This window comes from Artemia franciscana, chromosome 10 (assembly GCF_032884065.1).
Source record: "Artemia franciscana chromosome 10, ASM3288406v1, whole genome shotgun sequence".
Taxonomy (NCBI): Eukaryota; Metazoa; Arthropoda; class Branchiopoda; order Anostraca; family Artemiidae; genus Artemia; species Artemia franciscana.
The window spans coordinates 37,475,422-37,493,676 of record NC_088872.1 but is presented as its reverse complement, the minus strand read 5'-3'; the positions used below and the strand labels follow the sequence as shown (position 1 = coordinate 37,493,676).

Sequence of the window (18,255 nt, the reverse complement as noted above, 5' to 3'; positions counted from 1 at the left end):
TTTTTAGCTTTTTTATTTTTTTTATTAGTTTTTAGTTTTTTTTGTAGTTTTTGCCTTTTTTTAGTTTTTTCAGTTTTGACGTCACCTGATCCAGTTTTTTCAGGTGACGTCACCTGACACATCCACAGACAGACAACTATATATATATATATATATATATATATATATATATATATATATATATATATATATATATATATATATATATATATATATATATATATATATGACGCGTGCAAATTTAAACAAGAAACATGGCTAAGTATAAGATACCAAGGTCCTGTGGTGGCGCAGTGGATTTGACCTTAGCTTGGTAATACGGGACCCAGAGATCGAATCACGCTGCAGGAATGCACTGCAGGGCCGACGCAAGGACCTTAGTAGTCAAGAAGCGTCGTTAATTCTTAAATAAATAAAATACCAAGTGCAATAAGTCAAACAAGAGTGAAGAAACACCCTTGAAATATTCCATCAGTTTCTTGATCTGTCATGATAACTTCAAAATGGAACCAGATTAAATTTTGCTAAGACATTTGCGTTTAAAACACTTGTTAGTCTTAAAGCTTTTGAAACGTTTGATCAGTTTCTTACTCTCCCACGACAGCACTGAAAAAAAATGACAATTGCAAAAAAATTCTTTATGACCCTTTAAATATTCGAACAATTTATTAGTTTAGCACGTCAATTTTAGAAAAATCAAGCCAGATTAAATTTAGCTAAGGATGAAATACTACCTGTTTCAAAGCAACGATACAAAACTACTGGGTATCGTTAATTTTATGTAGCAGGTAAAACAATGCCTATAGGGCGACCCAAAAAAGCAAAATTAGGAATAATTAAAAATTACAATTCGTTCGAATAGAAGCAAATTTTTGAACCATCGAACATGACAAGATCAAGTGGAGGACCCGAAAAACATAAATTCCCAATTGCTGAAAATGAGCATCCTGGACAATTAAGATCTATCCAAGCAGATCTAGCATTGGTCTTTTTATTTTTTCTTTAAAAATAAATCATGGCTGCAACAATAGCTGTATAGTAACCATAGTTACTAGTATAGTATTCCATAGTAACACAAAATTAAGAAACGCATTAAAAAAAATGGTAAGTGAGAGAAAATTGCCATTTATATCTGATTGAGGAATGTTAACTATCACGAAAAGCTTAAATTTTATACGCATTCTTGTTCGAGTTCCAGTATTTAAGTTTTACGGCTCCGCCACATTTTTTGGCTCCTTTTGGTCTAAAATTGTCCTTAGCTGAATTGCAGCTACCGCTGCAACCACGATAGAGATACTTGTGTCGCGTTCTTAAAATGACGATGATGCTCATGGACCACGTTTACTACCCTGATGATACAGCTTTAAAATGAAAAAAAAATTCCTGTCTTTACTTTTTGTTATTATGAAAAAACGCAAAAGTACTTGGAGAGAAAAATGAACTGAATGGGCAAGATAAAGGATGTAAACACCTTTTTGTTTTTATGTTCTAATTACTTTGATTGTCTTTAATTATTTTTTCATTGATTCCAATTACTAACAGGAATTTTTAATAAGCTCAAAGGTAATAACCATGACATTTGTAGAAAAATATATGAGTTCAAACATATTTGAGCTATTAGAAAGTCTGTATGATCTATTAAAGATTGAAAAAAACGAGGTGTATGTTTATCTCGATAAAGCCGTAAAACTTGAAGATTTGTCATTCTGGATAAGTTCCGTAAATGGGGATTACTGTTTATTGTTTGATGAGTTTGTGTCAATTTTTGGGCCCTCATGTTTGTCATCCAACTTGGTATCGTACTTATTGAGACTTATAACTCTAAAACATCCGAATACCTGTACTTTACATTGTAATGCAACACTTGGCCTAGTAAACAAGAGTAGAGGCTATAAATACTCTATGGAAGAATTGAAGGAGCAACTGTCAAAAATTCCATCTAAATGCGAAGTGCTATTTTTACCTCTATATGTGGAGTCTCATTTCAAGATATTCATAGCCAGTTTTAAAAATAATTCGTTTATTGCCTTAGACAGCTTGGGGGTAAATGAAAATGAAACAAACGAAGTATTTGAAAATTTGCAAAACCTCAACAGCAGGTTTAAGGGACTAACACGTGCCAACGCTGATGCAGTAATGCAACATGATTTTCACAACTGTGGTATTTTTGTCTTAAAGTATGTAGAAGATTTCTTGTCAGGTAAAAGTCCCTTAGCCCAAGATTTTTCATCTGCATCATCTAAAGACACTCTTGCTTTTTATCGGAGTGACTTAGCTGCTTCTGTTTTCAAATACGAACTGAGTAAGGAAACCGATAACAGGTATTGTTGTTTCTGCATGAGTTTAATTTATCCTGATGGTTATATTTGTGCAAAATGTCAAAGTGCAAAATGTGCCGCACATGTAACAGCACAATGTGAAATATGTGAACCCCCTCAGAGTGAGCCTAAGTTAAATGTAGTAATAACAGAAATGTTTATAGGGTATCAACATGAAAGTATTAAGAGATCAAAGAGCCAATTACTCTCTGATGTCGACAAGGACGAAATACCCAGCGAGCTTGATGAAAACTCGTAGATTTTTTGCATGACACCCTGAAGGAATGTCTGGTCCACCATTAAGATTATCTCATCCAGATCTTGCTTGACTGGATACAATGTATAAATAGATAGGAAAAACTGGCCGATAAAGGGACACTTGCAATATTCAAAAAAGGCACAACAAAATTCTTTAAGCACAAGGAATACTAGGAACTAAGAAAAATGTCAAGTTTGAGAAAGAAATTGAAAAAGCCACACATAATGTAAAAGCAGATTCTGGTAAAATAGGGATATGGATCTTTGCAATCGATCAACGTTACTCAAAATCAGTTTAAAACTGAACTGAAGTCTCTCAAGGCCAAGGAAATTATCAAAGAGGTTTCTTCAGGGACTGAACATAAGCAAATGTGGATGCTTTATGATAAAGAACCTGATCAACTATACATTGCTGATAGAGTTTGACCATGGGCTAATGAATCAATTGGTGAATTCGATCAGGAGGTTACAGAGAAGCTAATGAATATAACTTTGGCATTTTTGAAGAAAACAATTTGAGGAAACATCTGATAATATTGGACCATTAGCTGAAAGAAAAAACATTATTTGACTCCAAAAGAAATACACAATTTTTTGGGAAAAAAACAAAACAATAAATGCACAGCTCATGGTTATGCATGTCAAGACTCTTTGTGATAATTTAGAGTTTGAACGATCAGAAGTTATAAAAGTTTCTTCTAATGGACAAATATACAGATTCGCTAAAGCTATAATGGAGAGCTCAGGAATTTCATCAGCAATCGTGTGGATTTTGTAGTTTGGCAGAAGAGTGTCGTATAGACACTCTGTATCCCCACAATCTTGCGAATATTACAATAAATGGAAAGAAAATGCAGAAACTGCTGACACGGTTGTTGATCATTTAAAGTCATCCAATCCTTGTTCTAATCTAATAGAAAGTTTTTTCTTTGTATTTTACAATCATTTTCATTTTAAAATATTTTGATTTATGAAAAACAAAGTTCCTAGATCAATTGCTAATCTATATATATATAAATAAGTTGTCTGTGTGGCTGTCGAGTGACGTCATGTTTGTTGACTGACGAAATTACAGACCGGGGAATCGGGACACAAATGACGACCGAGACACCGGGACATAGGGAATATAAATGACGACCGGGACACTCAAAGAGAAAGCGACCGGGACACAAGGAATGTTCGATTAGCAATCACCATCAACAAAGCACCGGGACACAAATGACGACCGGGACACAGGGAATATAAATGACGACCAGGACATTCAAAGAGAAATTACAGACCGGGACACCGGAACACAAATGACGACCGGGACATAGGGAATATAAATCACGACCGCGACACTCAAAGAGAAAATACAGACTGGGACACCGGGACACAAATGACGACCGGGACACAGGGAAACAACTACAACGGGGACGCCAGGGCGCACAGGGAGATAACAAAGCTCAAGGGCAATCATTAGAATAATGAGGTATAGATCTGAATACAGATTCGTAGGCAGCGTACAGATATTGTAGGGCATCGTAGCATCGATGAGTTTAAGCAATTCTTGTCAACTGATTGTTTCGCCTATAAAGAATATTATCTCGAGGTAAGAACTGATCACCGACCACAACGATTGCCACTTTGTTGATAGTTGCGTATCAGGAGGCATCAATTCGATTGCTGTTTTTAAGCAGAAGCACTAAATTATTATTTTTGTGGAAAAGATGATATATATAAATATATATATATATTTTCTTTTTAGTTTTTTTGTAGTTTTTACCTTTTTTAGTTTTTTTCTTCTTTTGTATTAATGCTAAAGCCAAGGTTCAAACCTGGAGCCTCTCGGACCTAGAACCTGAAACATAACGCTTTACCAACTCAACTACTTCGGCGTGAATACATTCGTTTTGAGCAGCTTCCTCGGGTGTTGCCATTGTAGGTTCTTCAGTCATTTTACAATTAGAAATTTCTCTTTCAACGGTCTTCTTACAATTAAAAATTTGTCTTTGAACGATATTCTTAAATACCTGTGTCCTGGTCGTCATTTATATTGCCTGTGTCCCGGTCGTCATTTGTGTCCCGGTATCCCAGTCTGTAATTTCTCCTTGAGTGTCCCGGTCGTTATTTATATTCCCTCTGACCCGGTCGTCATTTGTGTCCCGGTCTGTAATTTCTCTTTGAGTGTTTTTTCTTTTTAGTATTTTTTAGTTTTTTACATTTTTTCTTTTTTCAGTTTTCTTTTTCTTCTTTATTTTTCAGCTTCACTATGAAATACATATCGCCGAACCTTTGTTTTTTTAACTAAAATCTGGTAGGCATTGATGACCTTATCCAAGTGAAGATCCCAAACCCAATCATCATCGCTATCATTTTCAGTTTTGATATGTTTTGACTCTCGCTGTCCAGGTGGATCTTCATCTAACTGCGCGGTTTTGCGTTCTTTAGCCTCAAGCCTGTTTCCTTGCTGTTCTTTTGATTCCTCGGCACGCTTTCTTTTCTGACTTTCTCTATCAGCAGCAAGTTTTTTGGCATAGACTCTTTGAGCATCTTCATCGGCTTTTGCCATTGTAAGTTCATCAGTCATTTTAAACTTAAACATTAATAGATTTCTACGTGAACATATATGTCTTAAATATCTTTAATGACGTCACCGTCATAGCAAAAATGACGACAACTAACTTCATGACGCCAGTCGACACAGAAACATGACGTCACCTGATCCACAGACAGACAACTTATTTTTATACATATAGATAGATATAATTCTAAAATTGTCAGGTAATTTTCTATTTTGAAATAAAAACTAAAAATTATTGCTCAGACAACATAAATATTTTTGATATTTACATAATAGCTTTAGTGGTTCTGGACTGAAAACTAAATATGCTTATCAAATTGGGAATTGCAATCTTTTAGGTTGAAAAGGCAGATCCATTGGAATCATGAGAATGCGTGGAATAAGAAAAGCCTCACCCTCAAAAGGCCCTGTCAAGATTGTTGCCTCTATTACGTTATAACAGACATAACACGTCATTTGTGTCCCGGTCTGTAGTTTCGTTAGTCGACAAACATGACGTCAGACGACAAACAACTTCATGACGACATACAGCTCAATCCTTATAATGACGTCAGTCGACAAACATGACGTCAGTCGACACACAAACATGACGTCAGTCGACAGACAGACAAACAACTTATTTTTATATATATATATATATATATATATATATATATATATATATATATATATATATATATATATATATATATATATATATATATATATATATATATATATATATATATATATATATATATATATATATATATATATATATATATATATATATATATATATATATGGAAAAAATTATGCGCATATCAGTTTGACCTCGGTTAACATCAGCAGTTGATTCTACATAATTTCGCGGTCAGATTTTTTTATTAGCCCAGAATCAGGCTAAACCTTCTAGTTATTGCAATTTTGCGTTTTTTGCTAAACATTTGACATTTCGACCAAGATTTCAAAATATTCTAATTATTTTAAATTTCGTTGATTTGCAATCACCACGTCTTTGTCTCATTTTATTAGGGACGTGTTTCTTTAGTTTGATGTCTTTTCTTTCCCTAAATCTTCTAGTTTTAAAGACCAAGGTTGTAATTACAAGACCTCACTGCTTACTTTGCCTTTTGCATGGTCTAGTAGAGAAGAGTCATTGCAATTATGCGGTTTTTTTTTGCTTATCTCTTGAAATTACGACCATGATTTCAAAACTGTTCTAAATTTTTTGATCTGTAATCACTACCTCTTTTTCTCATTTTATTAGTGATTTTTTTTTAGTTTGATGTCTTTTCTTTCCCTAAATCTTCTAGTTTTAAAAACCAAGGTTGTAATTAAAAGACCTTACTACTTGCTTTGCCTTTTGCATGGTCTAGTAGAGAAGAATCATTGCAATTATGCGATTTTTTTTGGGCTAAACTCTTGAAATTACGACCATGATTTCAAAACTATTCTAAATTTTTGGATTTGCAATCACTACCTCTTTTTCTCATTTTATTAGTAATTTTTTTTTTTAGTTTGATGCCTTTTCTTTCCCTAAATCTTCTAGTTTTAAAAACCAAGGTTGTAATTACAAGACCTTACTACTTGCTTTGCCTTTTGCATGGTCTAGTAGAGAAGAGTCATTGCAATTATGCGATTTTTTTTTGGCTAAACTCTTGAAATTACGACCATGATTTCAAAACTGCTTTTTAAATTTTTTGTTTTGTAATCACTACCTCTTTTTCTCATTTTATTAGTGATTTTTTTTTAGTTTGATGTCTTTTCTTTCCCTAAATCTTCTAGTTTTAAAAACCAAGTTTGTAATTACAAGACCTTACTACTTGCTTTGCCTTTTGCATGGTCTAGTAGAGAAGAGTCATTGCAATTATGCGATTTTTTTTGGCTAAACTCTTGAAATTACGACCATGATTTCAAAACTATTCTAAATTTTTGGATTCGCAATCACTACCTCTTTTTCTCATTTTATTAGTGATTTTTTTTTTAGTTTGATGCCTTTTCTTTCCCTAAATTTTCTAGTTTTAAAAACCAAGGTTGTAATTACAAGACCTTACTACTTGCTTTGCCTTTTGCATGGTCTAGTAGAGAAGAGTCATTGCAATTATGCGATTTTTTTGGCTAAACTATTGAAATTACGACCATGATTTCAAAACTGCTTTTTAATTTTTTTGTTTTGCAACCACTACCTCTTTTTTAATTTTATTAGTGATTTTTTCCTTTAGTTCGATGTCTTTACTTCTTTTCTTTACCTAAATCTTAAAGTTTTGAAATCAAGGTTGTAATTACAAGACCCTACTGCTTACTTTGCCTTTGCATGGTCAAGTAGAGAATAGTGATAGCAATTTTGCGATTTTTTTTTTTTTGATAACTTTTGAAACTACTACCATGATTTCAGAATATTTTAATAGTTTTAAATTTCGTTGAATTGCAATTATTGCGTTTTTTTCCTCATTTTATAATTGAATTATTTTTCTTATAGTGTGATGTCTTTACTTCTGTCTTTTCTTTTCTTTACCATTATCTTAAGCAAGCAAAAGCACGCCTGCAAGTTTTTTTCTCAATATCGTATGTCTTCCATTCTGTCTTTAAATTAACTTTTCAAAAGCTGCTTGTGTTACATTATCTTACCAAAATGTCATTCTTGGCTATATTATTTTACTATAAGATAACACAGAGAAAAGCCTATGGCTATTTCTTATTTAGAATAGTAAAAGATGAACCACTGGAAATCAGGCAGCGAAGTTAGTCAAAAATATAGTTTTTCGTAAAAACTTTATTTATTCTAAAATTATTTTTTGTTAATTACAAAAGTGACTTAATGTAGCCATTAAACATCTGTCTATAATGTTCTGGCAACCCTCTAGCCCTGGTAGAAAAGAGAAAAAGAAAACACATCAGTGGTACCCATACAAAAAAGTGATTTTTTTCGTTGTTTAATGTGGGGAACTACAGTTCCCCAGCACAAGGTTTTCGACCAGGCTGATTCCAATGGCGTATTTTTCATTTTTTGGTGCCATTTTCGAGGGTTTAGGCTTTTTTTCAAAACCACTATATATTTCTTTTCAGTATGAATTTTTACTTTTGAAATTAACCAAAAAATGTTACCATTCCTGAATAAGCGTCAGATGACATTTTTTCTGAGAAGGCAGTTTTTTTTCAAAACGCATTTTTTAACTTTTGGTAACTATGGACTAGGTTGCAGCTACTGCTGCAACCATGATTTCAAAAACGGATTTTTTTTCTATTATTGCTCATCAAGCTTGTTTTTTTTATATATATATTTTCGCACACTCCTTTAAAACTATGTTGATCAAAAAGCTATATTTCTATACCGATGGTGATGATCCTAAAAAAAAGTTCTTTTGGCTTCGTCTTGGTCTTAAATAGAAGATTCTAACCGCAAGTGTCTTTGTTCTTCATTTTCGTTATCCTTGTTATTGCAAGTGTTCTAGCCCCATTTTTCTTCCTTTTTCCTTTTGTATTTTCATTATTTGAGACAATTTGTCACTGTGCTCTGCTTTAGCTGTCCGTATTGGTTTCCCCATTAATCTTTTTTACCAATAAACATTTACTTATACGATTAAGCAATATAATAGTTGCCATTCAGTGTAAATTTCAGTGTAAATGAAGAAAAAATTTCCATCTAACACTGATTCAGTGTTTGATGGAAATTTTTTCTCATAGGCATTTTTTAGACGCGTTTTTCAACTTTTGGTTACTATGGGCTGTGGTTCGCCTTTTACTAGTGCTTTTCAAGCCAATGGATTTTCCTTGTTATCCAAGCCAGTGGATTGTAAGTGCCCTTCTGGTATTTTCGACCAAGGTGGTTCCAATGGTTTACTTTGTAATTCGACCTGACACATTTATAAGGATTTTGGCTATTCTTTTGTTACATTAGGTCGTGTTCCACTCCTGATACTGAGGCACTAGACAGTCTAATGTTGAGCGTTACCGGCAGAGTCCGTATTGACAATCACCTAGAAGGTCATTTGATTCAAGACCTTGCTGAAATTTTTTATGCGAGACGCTCTCATAGACTTTGTCAACGCAAGGGAGGAGGCTGTTGGATTTAAAGTAGGTACATCATGGGCGGACATCCATGTTTCTGGGAAGGTTTCGGAGCAAAAGCATGTCCGGAAAAACAATGACAAGTTCCAGCTAGTTCGGCAATGTAGGATTTGAAGACAACATTTTGCATGTTGTCAGAATCTGGGGCTTTGGTCAAATCAAGATGCCGCAAATGCCAAGGATGTTAGGAGCAGAAAATTTCACAAGATCCAGGACAGTATTGATTCGTTCAGAGAAATATTGCACTCCTCTACTGTCGTCACACAGATTTGAGAATTAGGTAAACACTTAATTAACAGAGCTTAAGTCTTTGCCTGTGGATCTTGTACTACAATCCCGTTAATCAGTAGAGTAGGAATTACAGTCCCCTTGGACGACGGTAAAGCCTCCTTGACAATTTTACACAAACTCTTTGCTGAAGCATGTTGAAGCTTGAGGGCAAATTTCCTCTTGTACTGAAACCGGTACTGTCGAATCGAATTCGGTCTTCTTCCATCTTTGAAAGTAGCCGGTACTTGTGTGCATTTTGCTTGGCTCGGACTGCCTTCTTACACGGGGGGGGCGTTGAACAAACTTACTTCATATCTGCATCCGCTTTGATGGGATATGTTTTTCGACGGAGTCAATTATGGCCTGCTGGTACTTCTTTGCAGCTGGTACTTCTCGGCCTTTAAGAAGGAAGGGTCTCCACTACTGAGAACAAAGAGCGTTTCTCAAACCATCCCAATCACCTCTTCTATATTACCGGATTGTTCGCTCATGATTTATTGGATCTGGAATACGAAGGCTTCCACGTGCAATAACGGCAACAAGGTCACTTGTGAAAGCAAGAGCATCTAGCTTGAAGAGTCAGGGTGATCTGTAAGGAAGAGGTCAAGGCGAGATGATCCGTTTGGGCTGTAATAAGCATCGAAAACGAGAAGTTATTCCAGCTCATGTGAAAGAGATAGATCACACAAGTCCGACCACTCCTTGTCAGTATTTTTTGCTGCGAGGCCACACGCTATGATGGATGTTGAAGTCTCAGTGGAGGATAATGACAGACTTAGCGTATTTGCCCTTGAATATATTCGAGGGAGGCTTGAAGATAGCTGGTAGTGTGGCAGGATCGAACATTGTACAGGGTACCAATAATCTCGGACTTATTTGGGAGGGTCAAAATAACCCACAGATCTTGTTCGCCAGCTAAATCTGGTATATTTAGGCATGAATATGGTATATGATTTTGTACATAAACAGCACCATCTCCTCCTCTGTATTTACCATCGTAACGCCGTTCACAATCTAGCCTAAGGAGCGTGCATTCCTATAAGGCGACCTCACTGCTCTGTATTTCATGGTTGAGATTGGTCTCAGTGATGCACTTGATAGATGGTTTGACCGAGTTCACTAAATATAGCTACTGGTCAAACTTAGATCTGACACCACGCACATTGCAGTAGATTACCGTAAACAGGTCCGTTTGGATGATCGGTGGACGTACTACCTACAAAAGGGCTGTCCGGCCCGAGCCTTCTTATTGTTGTCAATCATAACCAGTTAAAAGAAGCTTTGCTGGTTGGTTAGCCCGACAAAATCTATACATCTGTTGCCATGCATCATTACACAGGGAACGGTGCCACCTGCCAAAACACCTTATAACCACATCTTCAACATGGAGGTGACCGATGACGTCATCCATCATCTTGTATACGAAAATCCAGCTTTTTTGTAAAAAAAAATTGGTACAATTTTAAATATTTTATTTTGTAAAATTAAAAAAAACGAGTAGATCCAGCAATTTCCTTTAAAATTAGCCATTTAACAGCTCTCTATGATGTTTCAGTACCTCACTAGTAGCAGAGGAAAAAAAAATGCTTCCCAGGCAAAAAAAGTAATTTTTTGGTTGTCCAAGCCAATTGTTACAGTCAAGGGACTGTAAGTTTCCTATAGGGCAGTAGGATTTCTGGCCAAGACCATTCCAATAATGTACTCTTTTTTCTGATCCAACACCATTTCCTATTAGAGGCAAGGCTATTGTCCTAATAACTCTTTCCTATTCTTTTCCTTTATTCTAAAGGCTCTTTCCTCTTCTTCCCGATCAGAGACAATGCTCTAGGTTTCCATAAAATAAAAAGATATAAGACCTCAATTCTTTTTTCAAAGCCGCTTCAAATGGAAGGGGTGGTCATAGCCATTTTTAAGAGTCAAAAGCCACCGAAAGAAAATCAGCCCCCCTCCTACGCCATTTTTATCTGTCCTGTCCCCAAAGACATCCAGTCTGCTAAAATATTCTAGTCAAATAACAATGCCTCCGGGGATGACCTCACCCACCCCCCAAGCTCCTGGTGCAAGGGCTGTAAGTTATGCAAATTGTCCATTGATTACACATAGGGTTGGTTATTTGGAAAGGGGGCATGATTAATCCGGTCTTAGGAAATTAAGGTGGAACTTTCAGGAAAAATTGAGGAGGAATTTTGAAAAAAAACATCTTGAAAAGAGCTAAGTCAATTAACAGGAAACTTTCAAGGCCAATACTGCTGCTACTACCACGGCTGCAACTACTTGCGACTACAAATAATTAAAACTACTTGAGACTGCGACTACTTTAAGGATGTGTTGACAGGAATTAAATCAAAACACACTATGTGCATACTGGTGGTCAAACGGGCGTATCAGCAGTATTTCAGGAAAAGGTCTAGGTGTATTTCCCCCAGAAATCCACCCCGGATAACTCCCAACCAATTTCTCCCTGGAGAAATCCCAGTGTTTCGATTTCCTGGGGCTAACTGGAAAAAGGTCCAAAATTCTCATATCTACCAAAACGAGTTCCTGTGGCGGATATAATTTCCTCTCTAGAGTCCGCTTTGCATAAGTCCAATGGTGAATCTATTATTTGTTTCCAGTGTATTTGATGGTAAAACCAATTTGGTTCCAGTGGTAAGACATGTAGGGGACTTGTAAGTAATAATCTGCTGTTAGGCTACAGTCAACTTCAGCAATGAGGGGTTTGCAACTATGCTAGTTGGTGTACCCATTTATTTGTTTCCGGTGAACTTGATGCCTATCACGGGAGAGGGACTTATAAGTAAGAATCGGTTCACTTTGGGCAAGAAACGGCTGTTAGCTCATAATCATCTTCTATATTTAACGAATTTAAAGTGTACTATATTTAACATAAATCCAACATTAATCTTATGAAGACGAAATTACACATGACTTTTGTTCACTTTATTCTTCCCTGAAAAACTGTCTAAAATGAAATTCTGCGGAATAGACTACTCATTCTTCATTTATATTTATGTTCTTTTTTAAACCGAATCAAAAAATTAACCTGAGTTCTATTCTACAGTCTGATTCCAGATAATTGGTTGCAAACAAATCAGTATATCACATTTTTTTTATAAGCACAACTTTTCAATTTTATTTCTGTTCGTCCTAAGTTTAATTAAATAAAAAAAAAACAAGTTTTTTAAAGGAAAGTAAGGAGCGACATTAAAACTTAAAACGAACAGAAATTACTCCGTATATGAAAGGGGCTTTTCCTCCTCGACACCCCGCTCCTTGCGCTAAAGTTTGACTCTTTCTCTTAACTCTACATTTTAAAACAGTAAAAAACTTTAGCGTAAAGAGCGGGGCGTTGAGAAGGAAAAGCCCCTTTCATATACGGAGTAATTTCTGTTCGTTTTAAGTTTTAATGTCGCTCCTTACTTTCATTTAAAAAACTTGTTTTTTTTATTTAATTTCTGAACTTTTTTGAATCAATGCATGTTTTGATTTTGGCTCTCCGCAGAGTAATAATTAAAACAAAATTTGTATATTTATTTTTTTTGGCTAAATGGCTTTCTCATAATTTTGATCGAATGATTTTGCGGGGGAGGAAGCCTAGTTGCCCTCCGATTTACGGTTAATTAAAAAGGCAACTAGAACTTTGAATTTTTTACGAATGTTTTTATAAGTAAAAGATATACGAAACTTATAAATTAGCTTACGTAAAGAACTTTTGTATTCTCATGTTTTTATTACATATATGAGGGGGTTCGCCCCCTCGTCAGTACCTCGCTCTTTACACTAAAGCTTAAATTTTGTCCCAATTCATTAAGAATGACCCCTGAATCACAAAAGCCGCAGAATAAATAGTTGAAATTACTAAAAATACTTTAGCGTAAAGAGCGAGGTATTAGGAGGAGGTGAGCCCCTCATATGGGTAATAATTTCTGTTCGTTTTAAGTTTTAATGCTGCTTCTTACTTCCAGCTGAAAAAAAACTTTTTCATATTTAATTCTTCACTGTTTTTTATTTAAGTAATACTAGTAAATCCTGCGCTCCCTTCAAGGAAATTTTCTTCCCCCATGACAAATTTCTCGATGGAAAGTTCCCCCAGCATATCCCCCTCTTCTCAACCCCTGCCTCCAACCAAAAAATCCTCCTGAAAACGCCTGTACACTTCCCAATAACCATTACTATATGCAAGCACTGGTCAAAGTTTTGAACTTGTAACCCCTCCCACGGGGACTGTGGGGGAGTAAGTTGTCCCCAAAGACATAGTTATAAGGTTTTTCGACTACGCTGAATAAAATGGCTATCTCAGAATTTTGATCCGTTGACTTTGGGAAAATAATTAGCATGGGAGGGGGCCTAGGTGCCCTCCAAATTTTTTGGTCACTTAAAAAGGGCACTAGAACTTTTCATTTCCATTAGAATGAGCCCTCTCGCAACATTCTAGGACAACTGGGTCGATACGATCACCCCTGGAAAAAAAAAACAACAAACAAATAAACACGCATCCGTGATCTGCCTTCTGGCAAAAAATATAAAATTCCACATTTTTGTAGATAGGAGCTTGAAACTTCTACAATAGGGTTCTCTGATACGCTGAATCTGATGGTGTGATTTTCGTTAAGATCTATGACTTTTAGGGGGTGTTTCCCCCTATTTTCTAAAAAAACGCAAATTTTCTCAGGCTCGTAACTTTTGATGGGTAAGACTAAATTTGATGAAACTTACATATTTAAAATCAGCATTAAAATGCGATTCTTTTGATGTAGCTATTGGTACCAAAACAAAAATCATTTTTAAAAGATTTGGTTACCATTGAGCCGGGTCGCTCCTTACTACAGTTCGTTACCACGAACTGTTTGACAATGGTCAAAGTTTGTAACTTGCAGCCCATCCCCCGGGGACTGTGGGGGAGTAAGTCGTCCCCAAAGACATAGTTATTAGGTTTTTCAACTATGCTGAATAAAAAGGCTATCTGAGAATTTTGATCCGGTGACTTTTGGGAAAAAATAAGCGTGGGAGGGGGCCTAGGTGCCCTCCAATTTTTTTGGTCACTTAAAAAGGGCACTAGAACTTTTCATTTCCGTTAGAATGAGCCCTCCCGCGACATTCTAGGACGACTGGGTCGACACGATCACCCCTGGGAAAAAACAAAACAAAAACAAATAAACACGCATCCGTGGCTCGTAACTTCTGATAGGTCAGACTTATCTTGATGAAAGATATATATTTGAAATCAGCATTAAAATGCGATTTTTTGGATGTAGCTATTGGTATCAAAATTCCTTTTTTTAGAGTTTTGGTTACTATTGAGCCGGGTCGCTCCTTACTACAGTTCGTTACCACGAACTGTTTGATAAAGCTCTTTACATTTCTTTTTAAAACTTCCTTTTTCCTTTTTTAAATTAATTACGTTAAAAGTTGTTTCGAAACTTTCAACGATAAAAGAAATTAAACTAAACATGAGAGAGGGGGGGGGGGTAAATTGCTTAATTTATTGATTCAAATCATCTTTTTTTCAAAGTAAGAAATAGATCAAATATATCTTACCTTTGTACTAATCTTTAGCGATTTACAGCTGACAATTGAAAAGTTGCCACTATGAGCTACAAAGAAAATAAAAACACAAATTAAGAAACAAAGTACACCACAATCAATCCAAATGTTCTTACGTTCAATTTAACTGAAAATGAGGGATACGATTTTCAATTGCTTATATTTGACAGCAGCATTAGGATTTTCATGCACCTCGATCTTGGCTGGTATAATTAGTTTTATCAAATTACTATATAATCAATTTAATCAAATGAAAAGAAAAAAATTTATCGACTTATCGACTTTTTTATCTAATTATCGAAGGAAAGCACTTTCATTGGTTAAGGACTTATATTCGATGATCACAGATTCTTCAGCTTTAATCTGTTCAACAGCTAACGATAGACTTTTCTAGTACTTCGACTTCCCATTTTCAGACTTCTAAATTTGAGTTAAAACAGGATACGAAGTTGACATTATATAATCAATTAAAGTCTCAACAAGAAAGAAGAGAAATCACACAGAAAAGTGTACTATATTTAACATAAATCCAACATTAATCTTATGAAGAAGAAATTACACATGGCTTTTGTTCACTTTATTCTTCCCTGAAAAACTGTCTAAAATGAAATTCTGCGGATTAGACTACTCATTCTTCATTTATATTTATGTTCTTTTTTAAACCGAATCAAAATATTAACCTGAGTTCTATTCTACATTCTGATTCCAGATAATTGGTTGCAAACAAATTAGTATATCACATTTCTTTTATAAGCACAATCTTTTTCCGGATTTATTTGTTCAGTCATTATTTATTTTCTTTGATATGAGGTTTCTTTGATATGAGGAAACTAAATGCGAATGTAATGCAAATGCTAATGTAATACTATTTATCTTAAATGAAAGGTGGTATCCCTTAAGGATAAATTGTGCAAGGTTCACGTTGGGTTAAAAAGGTTTTCTGAATACATCATCTAAACTGAGATTCCGCAGAACAGGCTGCTCGTTTTTTATTAAAGCTTTATTTTCCTGTCCTTGGTTAAACCGAATTGAAGAATCGATTTTGATTCTAGACAATTATTTATAAAGAGTGTTTTTAGTTGCCACTGACAATCTTTGGAAAAGATAAACAATCTAGATAAACGTAATCTATCTAGATAAAAGATAAACAAGATAAATAAACGTAAATCTAGTTCTTACTTGTTTATTTATTCAAGCACAAAAAGATGGATCTGAAGGACATTTGTACATGTTAGATGATTCAGAATCTTTTCACTTGGTTTGTGATAGCAAACTATGGTATTCTCTTATCCAGCTTGGAGTAAGTTCATTTGTTGGATTTGCCCTTCGTTTTTGGTATGAAAATTCATATCTTCGATTCCGGCCACGAGATGCTTTTTTCGGTAATATCTCGAATTTAATGGAAAACACCATACGTTTTTAATGTTTATATTACATCCCATGCTATCTTATACTTTTTCGTCGTGTTTCACGACTCTAACAAATTTATCATATATTACATACGCAGATGATCTACTACTTATTAGTCGTTCAAAATTTATCCTAGCTAAGTAGACCCAGTTTATTTTAAGCTGTTTGGAAAAAAAACCTTATACTTATCGTTAAGATGCGTGAAAATTTAGTTTTTAAAACTAAACATCAAAGTGGTGATCCGAATTGTGGTTCCTTTTCAGTTGATCTAGTTCCTATGCTGCGTTGGCTTGGGATTATTATTTGCTCTTCAATATCAACTATCCGTTCTACTGCATTTTTAAATACTAAGAATAAACTTAAAGGATTTTATGCTACAATTGTTACAAATCTTGACCGGCACTCTTGTAAGGCCTTGGCAAGACTCTATTCAAATTTCTGTGGCCATTACATTCTTTTTCTATTAGGTATAGGCCCATTTTTAAACATTAGTAATACGCATGACATTAGAACATTATATTTCCATTACTTTAAAGACATTAGCCGTATCGTTATTTGAATGTTAGTGCAACTGATATATTGGCGTAATATAAGAAGTTCAATTACAGGTTTGCAATGTTGCAATGTTTCTAATCTTACTCCTGACCTTACTCCATCTCATTCCCGTTCATATAAAGTTTATTTGCCTCGATCAGATTATAATAGTATGTTCTTGGCCTCGGTTAGCTATAAAGAAGTCCAAAAGACTTGAATAAATTTAAAGCGAAGCAATTCACTAAGTTTAGATGGAGTTTCACCCATCCTTTTTAAAAACCTTGCATGTGTAATTCATGCACCATTTGTCCATATTTTAAACTTATTTTTAGTAACATGGTTTTTTCATATTAAATGGAACAACGTCAAAATTACCCAGTGTACGAAAAAGGTAATAAAACTAATGTTAATTACAGGCCATCGCAATGCTTTATCTATTGTTACATATTTCAGAAAATTTGATTTTACAATAAATAATTTTAACTTATTCAGATACATTTTTTAGGCAAAATGCAGTTTGAATTTAAATCAGGTCATTCAACGGAACAAGCAATTGTAGCTCGTTAATAATGATTGATTTTATGATACCGTGTATCATGCACATTTTGTGATACAAAAAAGACTTTAAATTCTAAATCATTCTATTTCTTTTGAAAAAATGAATAATTCACGATTTCGTGGAAAAGTAATGGATTTAATAAAATCATATTTACTAAATCGTGAAAACCCAAGCTAATATTTTTAATGTATGTAAATCATCTGCCTAACTGTTTATGCAATATGAATAGCATAGGAGTTATGTTTGCGGATGACACAGAGGTATCCGTTGAAGTTAAAACCGCTACTTTTTTTATGGAATATTTTATGACTGAAATGAATTTAGTTATAAAGCGGTTTTCTCGTAACTGTTCGTCCCAATTTCAATTAAGAAGGAAATTATGGTTTTTGGGAGATCTAAGCACGAGACAGTAAAAATTGGAATTGAAAAGATAGTTATTTCTGGAACTACAATCGGAAGGGTTAAGAGATAAAGATCTGTTCATAAAAATTTATAGATATTCATAGATATTTTTATACAGGTTAAGATTAAGATATATTTGGGAATTATTCTTGGTGTACTTTTCTCTCTCCGTGGTCATTCTGACCAGCTGCATATAAAACTAGCCCAAAATTTAGGTAGTTTACATCGAATAATATGTGTATCTTTTTTTTCAAAATATTAAAATTTTTATCATTCGTTAATAGAATCATAATTAAGATGTGGTCTTATTGTTTACTTCAATACATTCCCTATTCATTTTAAAATCT

At 34.6% G+C, this 18,255-nt stretch overlaps 1 protein-coding gene across 1 annotated transcript in view; it reads right to left on the bottom strand.

Moving 5' to 3' along the window:
- The window catches only part of LOC136032158 (probable phosphorylase b kinase regulatory subunit alpha), a gene marked incomplete in the record, with an annotated part of 128,621 nt that overhangs the window by 31,047 nt on the left and 79,319 nt on the right, over nucleotides 1-18,255 (bottom strand). The window contains 1 exon segment of the mRNA XM_065712341.1: nucleotides 14,998-15,053. Within this exon segment, the coding sequence (XP_065568413.1) occupies nucleotides 14,998-15,053 (56 nt within the window).